This window comes from Gigantopelta aegis, chromosome 9 (assembly GCF_016097555.1).
Source record: "Gigantopelta aegis isolate Gae_Host chromosome 9, Gae_host_genome, whole genome shotgun sequence".
NCBI classification, from domain to species: Eukaryota; Metazoa; Mollusca; class Gastropoda; order Neomphalida; family Peltospiridae; genus Gigantopelta; species Gigantopelta aegis.
Window position 1 is genome coordinate 5872470 of NC_054707.1, and position 20943 is coordinate 5893412.

The following is a 20943-nucleotide window of genomic DNA, read 5'->3' on the forward strand; positions in this document are numbered from 1 at the left end:
TGGGATGGTACATATAAAAGATCCCTTGCTTGTAATCGAAAAGAGTAGCTCATTAAGTGATGACAGCGGGTTTCCTCTCTCAATATCAGTGTGGTCCTTGATCATATGTCCGAAGTCATATAACCGTAAATAAAATGTGTTGAGTGTGTCGTTAAATAAAACAGTTCTTTCCTTCCTTCCAAATACGTACCTTGTTTTCCCGTAATGAGTTAATGACAATGTGAATGTGTGTTGTGAAGCGGGCTCTGATATATATCTGCAGTGACACCCCGATTATATCTCACCTAGCGTGTCAACAGTCACGTGACGACTGGAACAGTTACAGATGAGGATGCATTGAGTGCCACGTGATAACTGGAACAGATAATGGTCAACGAACGTTAGCGTTGTTCGCTATCATTGAACGCAGCGCTGATTCTTCTGGACATAGTTTCTTTTGTTTGACAATACCACTAGAGCACATTGATTTATTAATCATCGGCTATTGGATGTCAAGCATTTAGTAATTTTGACATATAGTCATAGAGATTAAACCCGCTACAGTTTTCCATTAGTAGCAAGGGATCTTTTATATGCACATCCCACAGACAGGATGGCACATACCACGTGCTTTGATATAGCAGTCGTGATGCACTGGCTAGAACGAGAAACAGTCTGGACATAGAGACCTTACCTTACACATTTAAAACGTTTTCCATCTGGACATTGTTGGTTGTTGTTTTGGTTTTTTTTTTTTGGGGGGGGGGTTGTTGTTATTGATGTTGTTTTTTGTCATTTTTTTTGTCTGTCTATTTTGTTTGTTGGTTGGTTGGTTTTGGAGTTGTTTTTTATTTCTTCTCTCTTTTTTTTTTTTCTTTTTTTTTTTCTTTTTTTTTTCTTTTTCTTTACTTTTCTTTTATGTGCATTTTACTATAAATAAGGTAGTACATAAACGTGGTCTAATAGGCGTGTTTTCATTTATGGTAGATTCAGTCTTACCAGGTTTTCCTATTTTTCAGTTTCTATAGGTTTATAATGCAGGGGAGACAATTCATGTAAGTGAAGGAAAACATAGCTACAGATCATAGTTATCTTCCCATTTTGGGAAATATTTTCGCACATAATTAGTCTGCTGTTTGTCTTTGATTCATTGCAGACAGCTATGTAGTGGCATTTATTAGACTGAAGTTGAAAAGCATGTGGTTTGCAAATATGTGTGACTTAACACCGAAGATTTCTTTGTGGTGTTGCTGTTATACTAGTGACAGTATACCACGTGTGCAGTTGTTATCAGTACTAAATATAACGAGAAACTAGTGGGTTATTTAAATACTTCAGAGGTCTTGTAATCATCAAAGAAAGATTTAAAAATGAATGTCAAATTTTGTAATAATTTCTTATAATTTTAGAACAACATGTATATCCTAAACTGGACTAAGTGCTACAACAAGTAACAACACGGCATATAGTCTCTGTTTATCATCATTAGTAGCCGTAACATGCAGTATATTGTGATTGATAATCAACAGTAGTAGCCGTAACATACAGTATATTGTGATTGTTTATCAATAGTAGTAGCCGTAACATACAGTATATTGTGATTGTTAATCAACAGTAGTAGCCGTAACATACAGTATATTGTGATTGTTTATCAATAGTAGTAGCCGTAACATACAGTATATTGTGATTGTTTATCAATAGTAGTAGCCGCAGCATACAGTATATTGTGATTGTTTATCAACAGTAGTAGTCGTAACATACAGTATAAAGTGATGTTTATCAATAGTAGTAGCTGCAACATACAGTAGATAGTGATTGTTTATCAATAGTAGTAGCCGTAACATACAGTATAAAGTGATTGTTTATCAATACTAGTAGCCGTAACATACAGTATATTGTGATTGTTTATCAACAGTAATGGCCGTAACATACAGTATATTGTGATTGTTTATCAATAGTAGTAGTCGTAACATACAGTATATTGTGATTGTTTATCAACAGTAATGGCCGTAACATACAGTATACTGTGATTATTTGTCAATAGTAGTAGCCGAAGCATACAGTATATAGTGATTGTTAATCAACAGTAATAGCCGTAACATTCAGTATAAAGTAATTGTTTATCAATAGTAGTAGCCGCAACATACAGTATATAGTGATTGTTTATCAATAGTAGTAGCCGTAACATACAGTATATAGTGATTGTTAATCAACAGTAGTAGCCGCAACATACAGTATATTGTGATTGTTAATCAACAGTAGTAGCCGAAGCATACAGTATATTGTGACTGTCAATCAACAGTAGTAGCCGAAGCATACAGTATATTGTGATTGTTTATCAACAGTAGTAGTCGTAACATACAGTATATTGTGATTGTTTATCAACAGTAATGGCCGTAACATACAGTATATTGTGATTGTTTATCAATAGTAGTAGCCGAAGCATACAGTATATAGTGATTGTTTATCAACAGTAGTAGCCGTAACATTCAGTATAAAGTAATTGTTTATCAATAGTAGTAGCTGCAACATACAGTATATAGTGATTGTTTATCAACAGTAGTAGCCGTAACATACAGTATGTTGTGATTGTATATCAATAGTAGTAGCCGTAACATACAGTATATTGTGATTGTTTATCAATAGTAGTAGCCGTAACATGCAGTATATTGTGATTGTTAATCAACAGTAGTAGCCGCAACATACAGTATATTGTGATTGTTAATCAACAGTATTGGCCGTAACATGCAGTATATTGTTATTGTTTATCAACAGTTGTAGCTGTAACAAGCAGTATATTATGATTGTTTATCAACATTAATGGCCGTAACATGTTGTATATTGTGACTGTTTATCAACATTAATGGCCGTAACATGCTGTATATTGTGATTGTTTATCAACAGTAGGATCCGTAACACACGCTGTATACTGCGGTAAAGTACCAGATGAGTACGCCTATCGCTGGGATGAGAAATAGAACTCCACAGGCGATGGCGATGATGGACAGACGTTTGGACGAACCAGCCAGCTGGTGTCCGTTCATCGGGTCACCTCTCTCTGCCGCCCGTCTTGCCTGGGAAAAAAAAGAAGTGAAACAAATTAACTATACAGAAAAAAATTGCATGCAAATTAAAATCCAAACGCTATTTGCGTGTCCACATATCAGTACACGTCCACCCGGGGATTCGCCTCTGACATCGCCAGTGAAGGAAAGTTTGTTTTGTTTAACGACACCGCTAGAGAACATTGATTTATTTATCATTGGCTATTGGATTTCAAACATTTAGGTATTTTTGACATATAGTCAAACCCGTTACATTTCTTTTTTCATTGGTAGCAAAGGTATTTTATATGCACCATCCCATGGATAGGAGGATAGCACATACCACGGCCTTTGATATACCAGTCGTGGTGCACTGTGTAGAAAAATAAATAGCTCAATGGGCCCATCGACGTGGATCGATCCTAGACCGACTGCTCTTCGTTACCACTGGGGTACGTCCTGACCTGTGAGTGATCTGTCAAACGTTTATCAGGTGATTTTGCGAGTTTGCTGCCAAAATAAGGTGTATAAGATTTTTTTTTTTTTTTTGTTGAGCGGTGGCCAAGTACAGGCAACACTTCGTTACTACACGCAGCAGTCTGTCACGTCCTTTACCTTCGAAGTATATCAAGCTGGTGATCTTTACAGTTCGTTACTACACGCAGAAGTCTGTCACATCCTGTAGCTTCGCGGTTTATCAAGCTGGTGATCTTTACAGTTCGTTACTACAGGCAGCAGTCTGTCACGTCCAGTAGCTTCGCGGTCTATCAAGCTGGTGATCTTTACAGTTCGTTACTACACGCAGTAGTCTGTTGTGTTCTTTAGCTTCGAGGTTTATCAAGCTGGTATTCTTTACAGTTCGTTACCACATGCATCAGTCTGTTACTTCCTTTAGCTTCGCGGTTTATCAAGCTGGTGATCTTTATAGTTCCTTACTACATGCATCAGTCTGTCACGTCCTCTACCTTCGAAGTTTATCAAGCTGGTAATCTTTACAGTTCGTGCTACACGCAGCAGTCTGTCATGTCCTTTAGCTTCGCGGTTTATCAAGCTGGTGATCTTTACACTTCGTCACTACACGCAGCAGTCTGTCATGTCCTTTAGCTTCGCGGTTTATTAAGTTGGTGATCTTTACAGTTCATTACTACATGCATCAGTCTGTTACTTCCTTTAGCTTAGAAGTTTATCTTGCTGCTGATCTTTACAGTTCGTTACCACATGCATTAGTCTGTTACTTCCTTTAGCTTCGAAGTTTATCAAGCTGGTGATCTTTACAGTCCGTTAGTATTAAAAAGATACCAAAGTGTTTGAATTTAACTCTACAATGAATAATATTAAAACGCATATGTAAAAGCATTGCGTTTTAACTCGACATCCACTCGCATAACTTTGTTTAAAGGGACATTCCTCAGTTTGCTGCATTGTAAGATGTTTCCAAAAAAAATTAATATTTCTACGATTAAACTTAAATATATTTTTAAAAATTAGAATATCAGTGTCTGAATATTCAATGTGTTTCTGGTCGTCTTGGTATTTGTAAGAAGCTCAAATTGGATTGTGTCTTCAAATAATTTCGTACGTACGAAAACAATATATTATAGGCACTAAAATGAAATTTAACCTAGTACAAATATTAGAACATCAGAAACACGTTTAATATACAGCCACTAATATTTTATTTCATATGTAATTACAATCGTTAAAAAATCTCTATTAGTCGATAACATCTTAAAAATTGCAGAAAACTCAGGAATGTGCCTTTAAAAATTGCATTGTAAATAATAATAGGCATATTGCCTTATCAGTCGCTTCCCTTTATTTTGGCACACTGCGTGCATTTGTTAAAAGGGCAAGACTTTGGGACTGCTATGCATATTCAGCGATATTTAATGCACACTATTTCTACCAGTCGCATCAGCGGCCTATTTTACAAAACATCGAAAATTTACGTCTGCGACTAGCAGTTATATCGGCCATACATTTACACGCGTTCGGCATCTATTTCACGCAGAAAATTACATCATTACAGAAGATAAAGTATTTTAAGGACAAAAGAAAATGACATACGTCTACCTTTAACTATATTTGTTGTACTAAAATAGTACGTGCAAAGCTAGGATGACAATGTTTTGTGAAATTGGGCCCTGATCTGACCTGACATGACCTGACCTGACCTGACCTCAGAAAAGAAACTGAAAACTGATCTTACTTCCAATCTCACCTTGGTCTTGGTTAATAGATCTGACCTGATCCAACGTGATCACATAGTATATATCGTTTTAAATGGGCAAATAGTGATTATTCTAAATATAAAATAATTTTGAATATACTAACTTCTTGTGCCCGTAGAATGGCGACAATTCCCAGCGGCCAGCAGCAACAGATTGTCGCAAATAAGGCGAGTCCCATGTAGTCGGGGACGGGACCATTTACCATCATCGTGTTAGGATAGGGTTGTGTGACCTGCAAGAGAACATGTTACAAGATACGAATAGTCATGTTATTATTTTCATCGTCACAGTCATCATCATCATCATCATCATCATTATCATCATCATCATCATCACAACTATCATTATTATCATCATCATCATCACAACTATCACCACCATCATCATCATCATAACAACTATCATCATCATCATCATCATCACTATCATCATCATCATCATCATCATCATCATCATCATCATCACAACTATCATTATTATCATCATCATCATCATCACAACTATCACCACCACCATCATCATCATAACAACTATCATCATCATCATCATCAGTATCACAATAATCATCATCATCATCACAACTATAATCATCATCATCATTATCACAATCATCATCATCGTCATTACAACTATAATAATAATAATCATCATCACAACTATCATCATCGTCATCACAACTATCATCATCATCATCATCATCATCATCATCATCATCATCACAACTGTCATCACAACTATCATCATCGTCATCACAACTATCAGCAGCATCATCAATATTATCATCATCAATCATCAACACAACTATCAGCATCATCATCACAACTATCAGCATCGTCATCACAACAATCATCATCACAACTATCAGCATCGTCATCACAACAATCATCATCATCGTAATTACAACTATAATAATCATCATCATTATCACAACTATCATCATCATCATCATTACAACTATAATAATCATCATGATCACAACAATCATCATCAGCATCATTACAACTATAATAATAATCATCATGATCACAACAATCATCATCAGCATCATCATCATCATCACTACAACTATAATAATCATCATCATCATCACAACTATCATCATCATCATCATTACAACTATAATAATCATCATCATCACAACTATCATCATAATCATCATCATTACAACTATAATAATCATCATGATCACAACAATCAGCATCAGCATCATTACAACTATAATAATATCATCATCATAATCATCATCATCACACTTACATCAGCATCATACAACTATAATCATCATCATCAGTACAACTATAATAATCATCATCATACAACACTATAAACATCATCATCATCATCATTACAACTATAATAATCATCAATCACAACAATCATCATCATCATTACAACTATAATAATCATCATCATCACAACTACTATAATCATCATCATCATTACAACTACTATAATCATCATCATCATCATCATCATCATTACAACTATAATAATCATCATGATCACAACAATCATCATCAGCATCATTACAACTATAATAATCATCATGATCACAACAATCATCATCAGCATCATTACAACTATAATAATAATCATCATCATTACAACTATAATAATAATCATCATCACTACAACTATAATAATAATAATCATCATCATCATCACATCATCATCATCATCATCATCATTACATCATAATCACAAAAACAATCATAATCATCATTACAACTATAATAATAATAATCATCATAACAACTACTATCATCATCTTCATCATTACAACTATAATAATAATCATCATCACAACTATCATCATCATCATCGTCATTACATCTATAATAATCATCATTATCACCACAATCATCATCATCATCATTACAACTATAATATTTATCATCATCATCACAAGTATCATCATCAGTATCACAACAATCATCATCATCATTATCACAATCATCATCATCGTCATTACAACTATAATAATCATCATCATCACAACTATCATCATCGTCATCACAACTATCATCACAACTATCATCATCGTCATCACAACTATCATCATCATCATCACAACAATCATCATCGTCATCACAACTATCTTCATCGTCATCACAACTATCATCATCATCATCATCATCATCACACATCATCATCATCATCATCATCATATACAATATCATCATCGTCATCACAACATATCTCATCGTCATCACAACTATCATCATCATCATCACAACTATCATCATCATCATCACAACTATCATCATCGTCATCACAACTATCATCATCATCATCACAACAATCATCATCGTCATCACAACTATCATCATCATCATCACAACACATCATCATCATCGTAATTACAACTATAATAATAATCATCATCATCACAACTATCATCATCATCATCGTCATTACAACTATAATAATCATCATCATCATCATCACAACTATCATCATCATCATCGTCATTACAACTATAATAATAATAATCATCATCACAACTATCATCATCATCATCATCATCATCATCACAACTATCATATCATCTATCATCAATCAATCATCATCATCATCATCACAACTATCATCATCATCATCACAATTATCATCATCATCATCATCATCATCATCATCATCATCATCATCATCACAACTATCAGCATCATCATCATCACAACTATCAGTCATTACAACATCATCATCATCATCACAATCATCATCATCATCATCACAACTATCAGCAACATCATAATCATCATCATCATCACAACTATCATCATCATCACAAACAATCATCATCATCATTACAACTATAATAATCATCATCATTATCATCATCATCATCATTACAACTATAATCATCATCATCATCACAACAATCATCATCATCATCATTACAACTATAATAATAATAATCATCATCAACTCATCATCAACAATCATTCATCAATAATCATCACAACTATAATATCATCATCATCATCAACTATAATAATCATCATCATCATCATCACAACTATCATCAATCATCATCATCATCATCATATCACAACTATCATCATCATCATCATTACAACTATAATCATCATCATCATCACAACTATCATCATCATCATCATCACAACTATCATCAATAATCATCATCGTCATCACAACTATCATCATCATCATCACAACTATCATCATCATCATCATCATCACAACTACTATCATCATCATCATCATCATCACAACTACAATCATCATCATCATCAATCATCATCATCATTACAACTATAATAATCATATCATCATCATCATCATCATCATTACAACTAAATATCATCATCATCATCACACAACTATCATCATCATCATCATCACAACAATCATCATCATCGTCATTACAACTATAATAATCATCATCATCATCATCAACATCATCATCATCATTACAACTATCATCATTCATCACAACTATCATCATCATCATCATCATCATCATTACAACTATAATCATCATCATCATCATCACAACTATCATCATCATCATCATCATCATCATCACAACTATCACAATCATCATCATCATCATCACAACTATCATCATCATCATCATTACAACTATAATCATCATCATCATCATTATCATCACATCACAACAATCATCATCATCATTACAACTATCATCACAACAACAATCATCATCATCATTACAACTATAATAATCATCATCACAACACATCATCATATCATACAACATCATCATCAACTATCATCATCATCATCATCATTACAACATAACAATCATCATCATCATCACAACATCATCATCATTACAACTATAATAAATCATCATCATCACAACATCATCATCGTCATTACAACTATCATCATCATCATCATCATCATCATCACAACTATAATAATCATCATCATCACAACTATCATCATCACAACTATATCATCACATACTCAGCATCATCATCATCACAACTATCATCATCGTCATCACAACTATTATTATCATCATCATCATCACAACTATCAGCAGCATCATCACAACTATCAGCATCATCATCACAACCATCATCATCACAACCACCATCATCATCATAATCAACATCACAACCATCATCATTTTCTTCATCACCATTATCACTGATTAAATGTTGAAACAATAATTATCTTAAAATAACGTCTTTTGCTCTTTGGGGCTAAGCTTTATGTCACGCTTGGCTTGACGTTTAAGCAAGAGAGAAAGAGAGAGGTAGAGACAGACAGACATACATACAGAGATAGGACAGACATACAGACAGAGATAGGAGAGAGAGATATAGAGAGGGGATGGGGCAAAGAGAGAGGGGGGTAATGAGAGGTGGAGGGAGAGAGAAATATAGAGATCGATATATTTTGGAAAGGGAGGGAGAGAAAGAAGAAAAAGAGAGTGAGAGTGAGCGAAAAAGATAAGCAGAGAGACAGACAGACAGACAGACAGACAGAGACAGATAGAGACAGAGACAGAGAGATAGGAGAACATAGAATAGGAACATTGCGAGCAGACTTGGCAGACACTTGACTTGCTGACAACAACAATACTACGGCACTGGTTATATTACAACCTCACTAGATTAAAGTCCTGGGTCATCTGCGTACACAAAAGCTAGCTAACTTACCACCACGTTTTGTTGTCTGCATTCCATACTGATTCTGAGCAGGGTAGCTCTGAGCAGCGTAGCCTTGGGCAGGGTAGCCCTGGGCAGGGTAGGCCATAGGTGGGTAGCTGCTCATTGCCGCTCCTCCTTGGTTATCGTAAGAGGGCGGAGCATCGGAAGGAATTGGTTCTGTAATTAGTCACAAGAATTTGTTTTTTCATTTTCATTTTTATTCGATCTTGCATTCACATATTTAAATACATACAGTACATCTACACAAAGCTATGATTGTCACATTAAAACAAAATATATATCCATGAATATTACACAAACTTACAAATATTGCTTGATACATTAAGAATTGTTAAAGGTGCGTTATCCAGCTTTTGGTCTCCAATATCTTCAGACATTTTAAAATGATTTTCAATAAACAGCGTTTAGACCGTCACACTTCTCGCCGTTATGCAAAGTTCATACAGCTAACAGGTATTGCAACTAATATGACATGAGTTATTAATAGTAATACCGATATACTTCAGAGACAGAGAGATAGGAGAACATAGAATAGGAACATTGCGAGCAGACTTGGCAGACACTTGACTTGCTGACAACAACAATTACGGCACTGGTTATATTAAACCTCACTAGATTAAAGTCCTGGGTCATCTGCGTACACAACAGCTAGCTAACTTACCACCACGTTTTGTTGCTGCATTCCATACTGATTCTGAGCAGGGTAGCTCTGAGCAGCGTAGCCTTGGGCAGGGTAGCCCTGGGCAGGGTAGGCCATAGGTGGGTAGCTGCTCGTTGCCGCTCCTCCTTGGTTATCGTAAGAGGGCGGAGCATCGGAAGGAATTGGTTCTGTAATTAGTCACAAGAATTTGTATTTTCATTTTCATTTTTATTCGATCTTGCATTCACATATTTAAATACATACAGTACATCTACACAAAGCTATGATTGTCACATTAAAACAAAATATATATCCATGAATATTACACAAACTTACAGATATTGCTTGATACATTAAGAATTGTTAAAGGTGCGTTATCCAGCTTTTGGTCTCCAATATCTTCAGACATTTTAAAATGATTTTCAATAAACAGCGTTTAGACCGTCACACTTCTCGCCGTTATGCAAAGTTCATACAGCTAACAGGTATTGCAACTAATATGACATGAGTTATTAATAGTAATACCGATTTTTCAGTCATATATATTGGTTATGAAAATCCCTGGAATAAAAACCATAAAAATGTGTCAGTATTATCATGACCTGTTATGGTATTCAAACAACCGGTAGAAAAAATGACAATAAATGACCTGTTATAGATAGAAATATGAGATTTATTTACAATTTTACTGCAAAACATATGTAATTTGGAACAGACTATAACACCCAGGTTTATATTGATTACACTTGACAGGTGAAATCACAAGTACTAAGTTAAGCAGAGGGTTGGTCTCAGGTGTGTTCAATATCAAACTTGGTGTTATAGTCTATTTCATATTACATATTTCTATCTATAACAGGTCATTTATTGTCAATTTTTCTACTGGTTGTTTGAATACCATAACAGGTCATGATAATACTGACACATTTTTATGGTTTTTATTCCAGGGATTTCCATAACCAATATATAAGACTGAAAAATCACCTGGGTATAATTTTGATTAGTACTTTAACAAGCTAATTTTCTACCAACCCTTCTCTCTCTCTCTCTCTCTCTCTCTCTCTCTCTCTCTCTCTCTCTCTCTCTCTCTCTCTCTCTCTCTCTCTCTCTCTCTCTCTCTCTCTCTCTGAGTCTGTTTCCAACTCCAGATATATGGGCTGGGTGAGGGGTAAAGGATTTTCTCAGTCTATACAAATAACAACACCTATTATCAATGTGGTTGATGCCATGCATTGATTGCAGGTCACGCCTATTTTTCAAGTGGTAAATATCCTATTTGGTTCAAACTACACGTCTCTTCTCTATGCTCTAGAGTGGAAATTTCATAATTCGTTTACACATCGCTCATAAGATCGTGTTAGTTTCGCGGAGGGGGCTGGCGAGGGTCGCTCGCTGTGTTTTTAAACACTAAGGCATATTTTTCACCTAAACCCTAGTTTCAACCCATAACAATGGACACTAAGTTTGGTTAATTTACAAGCGTGTCACAAATTTGGATACAGTAGTCTTTGACATTGAAATACCCTTAAAAATAGACTAAAACGCGATTCAATAATCATTACTTCTCAGACGCACGTGCGTTTTTAAAAACGTGAAAAATGCATTATGTGATATTATAAACACCATGATGACCAGAAACACTTCGGTTGTATGGAAATGGATAATCTAAACAATAAAATATAAGTAATGTTTGATTTCAGTGATCATAAACGGCTCTAATAGTAAAAAAGTAAAATTAGCTCCACTATTACATGTGTATCTAACAGCAGCCCGTTAAAGCTCATGTCGAGTTGACCTTTCATTCGACCAATTAAAACCTTACTTGCAAAATCATGCCAGTGATTGAAAAGAATTTGAAAACATTCGGGTTTATGCCAAGGGTATACGAAATGATTCGGGTGAATTACGAAGTATGCCGGAAACTAATTTCAATATAAAATTTTATATAAAATTAGTTTCAAGACAAAAAAAAACCGTGATGGTATAGCCATAAAATATGTTTATACTAGTATACAATACAGAGTTTATTACTGCACTTTCCCCCTTGTTTTTTCAATGTTGAAATAGAACAATAAGTTCGCCTATTGCATAAATAGTCTCGACCAATATTTTTAGAATTTGTATGCTCCCAAATAACGTTATAAAAGGCGAAGTGTAATTGGTCGATATTTAAATTGTTATTTATAGATGAAATGTCACCTGGACATGGGAGTCCACGCAATGCTGTTAGATCTACTGGCGAGACCAGTAGAGATAATTTTAATCAGATTGAAAATATGCCTTAGTGTTTAAAAACTGGGGTATGTCCCTTTCAATGATTGAAACGACAATAGCCTCCAAACTAAGTTGTTTGACAAAGGGCACGGCTTTAACATTCCAACAGTCAATGTTCTCGTTTTGTCGAACAACACATATTCCTCTTTTGTGGTGTCTACATATTACAACATCTGACATATTACAACATCTGACATATTACAGAGCTAGCTCATTGTATGCCGATTTAAAAACTAAGCCAATATCATTCTTGGAACAGAAGACGCGTTAAAACTATCTAAACGTTTTATAGCAGACGTTTAGAGGCAATTTGCAGATATGACGCATCACTGACTAAGGTCATATCTGCTACATGCTTTTCATCTTTTTGGTTAAGACTGTGTACGTATTTCTCATCATTAAAAATAAAACAATCCACTTGATAACTGTAGACTGTACTAATGCTTTTCTAGAAATGGAATCAGATTTTTTACTTTGGTGCAAAATTGATAGAAGTTTTACAAACTTTGAAGATGATTTACATATTGGTGCTATTTATATACCACCTGAAAATTCTAAATATTGTAATGCTGACACATTTTACTCCGTAAGACAAGAGATCCAAACACATGTTAACGTAACAGATTATGTATTGCTACTTGGTGATATGAATGCCAGGACTGGTGTTTTACCTGACTATATTGTTGATAGTAATATAGCTCATGTACTTGATTTAGATGATAGTGTGGATGGATATCTGAACAGTGCTACTACACGTCTAGCAAATATGAACATACCTTTAAAAAGAGTTAGCCAAGACGCTAAAACTAACCACTTTGGTTCACAATTGTTAGACATGTGTAAATCTAACGATATTTTTATCGTGAATGGCCGTATTGGCAACGATAAGCTTTTTGGGAAATTCACGTGTAAAGATTCGTCCGTTGTGGACTACAACATTGCCTCGATAAATCTGCTCAAGCATATAGATGAGTTCAAAATATTTGATTTTAATCCAATACTTTCTGATATCCACTGCCCACTTTATATCGATCTGTTATTTTCCAAAAGTAGGGAAATTACTAGTGTTAATGACGATAAACAAGCTGATGTAAAATGTAAAATTAAGAAAATTAATAGATGTACAGCTGATATATATAATAATAATATAGATGATGAAAATATTAGAAACCTTGCAGCTCATTTAGATAGATTATTCGTCAATTCTGATACACCAAACAGAGAAACAATAAATAGTTTAGTAAAAGATTTGGGGAACATTATGAAAAAGAGTGCCGAAAAGACGGTAGGAAATTATGCTCAAATAAGTACAAACAAACATATTACAGCTAATAAGAAGATTTGGTTTGGTAAAGAGTGTAGAATAGCAAGGTTTCATTTTCACAAAGCTAGACTTAAATTTAATCACAGTAAATGTAATATAGATCGTCTCTCGATGATAGGTTTGGGCCAGCAATATAGAAAAACTGTAAAATTTTACAAACGTAAACATGATAAATCATCCGAACAAAAAATACGCAAAATGCAAACAAACAAACCCAAGGAATTTTGGAAACTATTAAATTCAATAAATGAAAAAAAAACACCCACTGATATAGAAATGGATAATTTCTTTGAATATTTCAAAGAAATAAATGAAACAGACCCTAATGGTGTTGAAAGCATCAACATAGATATCTCGTTTGAAAACAGTATCCTAAATAATGAAATCACTATTGATGAAGTACGGAAAGCCATTAGATGTCTCCGAAACAATAAAGCGATGGGTACAGATGAAATTTCAAATGAATACCTTAAATATGGAGAAAGCAAACTCGCCCCAATCTTACTAAAACTATTTAATATTATTTTCAACACAGGCATACTACCAGATGATTGGCTAAATGGAATTATTAAGCCAATTTATAAAAAGAAAGGTAGCCCAAATGATCCCGAATCTTACAGACCCATTACAATAGTAAGTTGTTTTGGAAAGCTATTTACATCAATTTTGAATAAGAGAATAAATGACTTCCTCGAATCCACAGAACAACTAAACGAAAGTCAAGCGGGCTTTCGCAAAGGTTATAGTACTAATGATCATATTTTTTCTTTGCATGCCCTATGTGAAATTATCAAACAAAGAAAAAAGAAATTTTACTGTGCCTTTATAGATTTCTCGAAAGCATTTGATACTGTCTGGCGAACAGGTTTATGGCCAAAAAATTTAAATTTAGATGTAAATGGTAAATTTCTTAGAATTGTTTATATGTACCAAAGTATCAAATCATGTATAAGCCACAATGATGAATATTCGGCTTATTTCCTATGTCAAAATGGAGTACGTCAGGGCGAAAATCTGTCCCCCATATTATTCGCTATATACTTAAATGACCTAGAAAATACACTAAAAGAGAAACAATGTAATGGTATAAGAATAGAGTATGAAAACAACAATACTGACCTACTGTTTATAATTACCCTGCTACTTTATGCTGATGACACTGTGATTTTGGCAGAATCACCAGAAGACCTACAAAAGTCTTTAAACGTTTTCTCGGAATATTGTGAAATTTGGAAATTAAAAGTAAATATAGATAAGTCTAAAATATTAGTATTTGGTACAAAACCTCCCAAAAATAAATCATTCTACATTAAGGACATTAAATTAGACATTGTTGATAACTATAAATACTTAGGCATTATATTTACTAGAACAGGATCGTTTATCCAAGCAAAAAAATCTTTAATAGCACAGGCTAATAAAGGTATGACCTTACTCAAAATGAGAATTAGAAATCTTAATTTACCAATAGACTGCCAATTACACTTGTTTGATAGTACCATTGTCCCTATTCTGTTATATTCCTCGGAAATTTGGGGTTTTGGTAATAATCAAAATATAGAAAGAATACAGCTAAATTTTCTAAGAGACTTATTAAGGCTAAGAAGAAGTACCCCTCTGCCCATGATTTATGGAGAATTAGGCGTATTTCCATTAGATATTAAGATACACATTAGAATGCTAAGTTTTTGGGCCTCGTTGATCACAGGAAAGGCCTCTAAAATATCATATATACTGTACAAAACAATGATTAGTGAAAGCACAAAAAATGGGTTAAAATTTAAATGGTTAAGTAATATAAACGATATATTAAATAAATTAGGACTGGGAAATTATTGGTTAAACCAGACAGTTTCAAATAAGAACTCATTTATTAAGTTAGTTACTCAACGTTTAAAATATCAATTCAGACAAACCTGGAACGAAAATATTAATACTTATCCCAAATGTATTACTTATAGAATATTTAAATCGGCACATGTTTGTGAAAATTACCTTCTATACTTACCTGAAAAAATACGCATTATTTACAGTCGATTCAGAACCAGCAATCACTATCTTCCAATTGAAACTGGCAGATGGCAAAATATTGAAAGAAAAAATAGAATTTGCCCTCTTTGCAAAATCACAATAGGTGATGAATTTTATTACCTATTTCAATGTCCACACTTTACTAACGAAAGATCAACCTACTTAAATAAATATTACTTCAACAGACCAAACACTTTTAAATTACACAAGCTCTTTAACACAAAACAATTATCTATTATAAAGAAACTATGTACGTTTCTTAATGTCATTAATAGTGTATTAAAAGACACGCCTTTGTCATAGATTTATTCAACTAATATATTTCAGCGTTTGTGTATATGTATATAGATAGATAGATAGATAGATAGATAGATAGATAGATAGATAGATAGATATAGATAGATATAATTATATGTATGTATGTTTTAATCAGCAGCCGCCATTGTATTGTGTATATATATATATGTTTGTAAACACCTCAATGTAACACCGTTTGGTGTTCTGAGTGAATAAAGTTCTGTTCTGGTAGCTCGAGTGTTGTCTATTGTTATTCTATTATGTAACAATACGCTAGAGGACACCCGAGCTATAATGATGGGTGCCACAAATTGGGCAGGAAATGGGGTTTTTTTGTTTTGTTATTGTTTTGTTTTTTTCAATTTGTTGGGCTTTTAGGGGTTGTTTTTGTGTGTGTTTTTTGTGGTGTTTTTCGTTGTTGTTTGTTGTTGTTGTTTTTTTGGGGGATTGGGGGTTGCTTCTTTTCTTCCTATGCTTCCATGTGGTAGATCTCCCGTTCGTTTTATATGTTGGAGATCATTTTGGAGACTTGTGATTGGTTGTTCCACGGTGATCACCTGGTCGTTACAGCCATACCATCCAATGAAATAAACACGTATGAGAGAAATTGAATGCAGTCTGATGTAAACTTAAAATTGATTACACTATGACGCGTAAGTTAAATGTAAACGCAAGTGCCATAAATAAGCTTTACTTCGAAGGGGGGGGGGGGGGCAATACTTGGTTGTTGCTTCTCCGGCCCCAACTGGGACTCCCCCTTATTATATGCACGTAATGTCCATTAGGGTATGCGTTTTGGGAGTGCTATCTCGCTTAGTCCGGTACCTGGATGAATTAAAACTATTAAAATAAAATTAAAATTAATATTTATTTGACCTTTCTTACCCCCCAGTCGCTCTCCCCGGAATTTAATAATTTATTTAATTTTTTTTTTTATTATTATTATTAATTAACCTTATTTTCTCATTATAATATTAAGCTAGGGGTAATTCTCACCCTGTTGTTGTACAATTCTAGGGTTATACTTGGGATAACACTGGGTATCTATAGGCTAATCTTTTTGGCTACTTGTTAATTGTAGTTTTTAATATATAATAAATTTTAACTGTATATTACTTTGTTTGATTTGTATGCCCGTTGCCTCCCCTACCTAGTGGGGGGGGGGGGGGTGGAGTTAAATATATATTTTTTTTTTTTTTTTATTTTTTTTTTATATAAATTATATTTAAATTGGTTGGGGTTTCTCCGCCTTGCCCCCCGTTTTATTTGGGGGGCCGGGCGGGGTTTTATTTTTAGTCAATTACTTTTAATTTTTGTTTTGTTTTGTTGTGTAATGTATTAGATTGGTTAGGGTTTCTCCGCCTTGCCCCCCGTTTTGTCGGGGGGGGGGGGGGGCCGGGCGGGGTTTTATCTTTAGCCGATTACTTTTAATTTTTGTTGTCTTGTTTTGTTGTGTAATGTATATATGTTGTATGATTGAATGTGTGATTGTTGCTCGGATTATGCGGGGAGGCTTATCTGGCAGTAATCCCCTCCCCGTTCCGGAAACTGCACCTTATACATGTATATAGTTCGTCTTTTTTAATTTGTTTAATATCTATTTTAAAAATAAAATAAAATATAATGTAGGTTACTGGCATGCTCGCTCATTAAATCTGTTTCATATTTTTTATCATTATTTTAACTATGTTTTAAATTTTTAATTAAACAATTATGCAATTCAACAGGGCAGGTAACTGGGTTGGGACACTCTCCTAGTGACCTTCTACTAAAGCTTTAGGTCACTCTACTAGTGACCTTCTACAAATGATTGCCATGACTGGATCGAGCTGCGGTTGGACACGGTGGGGTGGGGGGGTGGGATGTGTGGTTGTGGTGCCGGTGGTTAGGTTTTTTGGGGCCATAGGGCGTAGGCGGTTTGGCCGTAGGTTTCTGTGAAAGTTCCGGCCCCCTTTCTCGCCCCCTCCCCTCCCCCCCCCCTTCCTCCTGGTCACACCAAGGCCCGAAATACGACTGGTAATCTTTTTAAATAAATATTAAATTTAATATAACTTTTCTGTGGACCGGGCTTACCCCCCCCCCCTACCCTTTCCCATGCCTCTGGGGACTAAATAAAATTTTTTTTTTTTAAATAAATTATAATTTTTGTATTTTTATTTTTAGACTTCCCCATCTAAATTTGCGTTAATTTTAAATAATGATATAGGTGTAGAGTAGGGATTTCTGTATTTCTTTTGGGAACGCGTTCAAAATTATTAATGTCGACATAATATATTTACTCTTTTTGACCTCCAAAGAGGTATGTGAGCACGTTTAAAACATATCTAATCTAATCTAATTTACTTCGAAAAGACGATTAAATTTGTTTTAAACCTGTTTGTTAAAGATACACGAGAATCAGAAAACTGCTTTCGTGTCATATATATTTAAAACGTCATCAAGCTCGCTTTCGCTCGCTAGATACATTTTAAAACAACTCATTCTAAGATAAATGGTATCTAACGGCCACTCGTGTAGTATACTCTATATAAACATCTCATTTTAAGATAAATGGTATGTAACAGCCACTCGTGCAGTATACTCTATATAAACAACTCATTCTAAGATAAATGGTATGTAACAGCCACTCGTGTAGTATACTCTATATAAACAACACATTCTAAGATAAATGGTATGTAAAAGCCACTCGTGCAGTATACTCTATATAAACAACACACTCTAAGATACATGGTATGTAAAAGCCACTCGAGCAGTATACTCTATATAAACAACTCATTCTAAGATACATGGTATGTGACAGCCACTCGTGCAGTATACTCTATATAAACAACTCATTCTAAGATACATGGTATGTAACAGCCACTCATGTAGTATACTCTATATAAACAACTCATTCTAAGATAAATGGTATGTAACAGCCACTCGTGTAGTATACTATATATAAACAACTCATTCTAAGATAAATGGTATGTGACAGCCACTCATGTAGTATACTATATATAAGCAACTCATTCTAAGATACATGGTATGTGACAGCCACTCATGTAGTATACTCTATATAAACAACTCATTCTAAGATAAATGGTATGTAACAGCCACTCGTGTAGTATACTATATATAAGCAACTCATTCTAAGATAAATGGTAACTAACGGTCATTCCCTCCCTTCCTTTCCTTCATACATCATCGTAAATGCCCGGTTAGCTGTATGGATAACTTGGGGGTAGACGGGATGGGGGGGGGGGGGGGATGCCGTGTTAGGGTGCTCTTTGGGTGCGGTAGGGCGTAAGCGGTTTCGGCCGATAGTTTTGCCTGGTAGGAGACTCCCCCCCCCCCCCCCCTCCCCCCGGCCCGGCTACCATTGGGCTTAGCCTGGTGTTTGATCGCATTCTGGATTGGGCGCGATGCTCCCCCCCCCCCTTTGTGAACCCTTTGTCCCCCAGGGCTAAATATGTTAATTATAATATTTATATTAATAATTTTATTATATTTAAATTATTTTAGACAAGCCCGATCGAAATTAGCACCAAATAAATTAATATATAAATATATATATCCTGGAATAAACTATTTTTTATGGTGCGCTTAAAAACTTGTGTATATATTTAGCTATATATACTAACTGTAAATAATGCCTCCCTGTTTTAGGTTATTTAGAACCCGGTCTTACCGTCTAAATTTTGAAATTGTCCCCATCACACTACTACCCCCTACCCCCCCCCCCCCCCCAGCTATGGAATCGAAGGGTGGCGAAGTCAGAACTCGAGAGTCCATGGTGGGCGTGCCTGAACCGTAAGGATGTGGGCACGTTAATATAGTTCCCTTCCCTTCCCTTCTAACGGCCACTTGTGTAGTTTACTCTATATAAACAACTCATTCTAAGATAAATGGTATCTAACGGCCACTCGTGTAGTATACTCATGGGTACATGCCGTCACGGCTGAAAGAGTGATTGCAACCAAAATCCTCATCTAGAGTTTCAGGATGTTTACAATCGTGTAACTGACATTCAATCCCACATTCCATCTTTGTACTTAAAACTTCTCTCGGTATATATTAATGACGACTATTATGCATTCATAAACTATACCAGAATGGAACACACCACCATCCACCCACCCACCCATTTAAAAAAAAAGAAGACATTTTTAAATATAAAAAAAACACAGCCATTAACCTTCTGTCCCGAGACAGACTTCTGGCTATCCGGAGTTCGGCCTCGGGACGGACATGCTCGATGCTCTACTGGCATATGAGCATGTTCAAAACGTACTCGACCCGACCAGGCCATCAACCTTGTCGCTCACTGTTTGATGATCTGCAATTTGCTTCCAACATATTTCAAAGAATATAAAGGGATTTAACGGGGAACGTGTTGGCTTTGTGCCAACATTCACCTCCAAACAGAATGGCCGTGTTTGCTTATCAGACCTGTAATTCAGCCAGCCGTTTT

General features: G+C 34.9%; 1 protein-coding gene across 2 annotated transcripts in view; it reads right to left on the reverse strand.

Annotated features, from left to right (window-relative positions):
- Positions 1-1350: 1350 nt before the first annotated feature.
- LOC121381418 (cysteine-rich and transmembrane domain-containing protein WIH2-like) overlaps positions 1351-20943 on the reverse strand; it is a 28125-nt gene continuing 8532 nt past the window's right edge. Inside the window, exons 1-4 of one of the 2 annotated variants that reach the window (XM_041510726.1) lie at positions 16171-16221; positions 10586-10752; positions 5358-5486; positions 1351-3053 (exon numbers count right to left, since the gene is read on the reverse strand). In XM_041510726.1, the coding sequence (XP_041366660.1) occupies positions 2877-3053; positions 5358-5486; positions 10586-10752; positions 16171-16186 (489 nt within the window). In that variant the 5' untranslated portion in view covers positions 16187-16221 and the 3' untranslated portion in view covers positions 1351-2876. Of the gene's footprint in view, positions 3054-5357; positions 5487-10585; positions 10753-16170; positions 16222-20943 lie in introns of those variants that run through there. The other variant, XM_041510727.1, reaches the window with a different exon arrangement.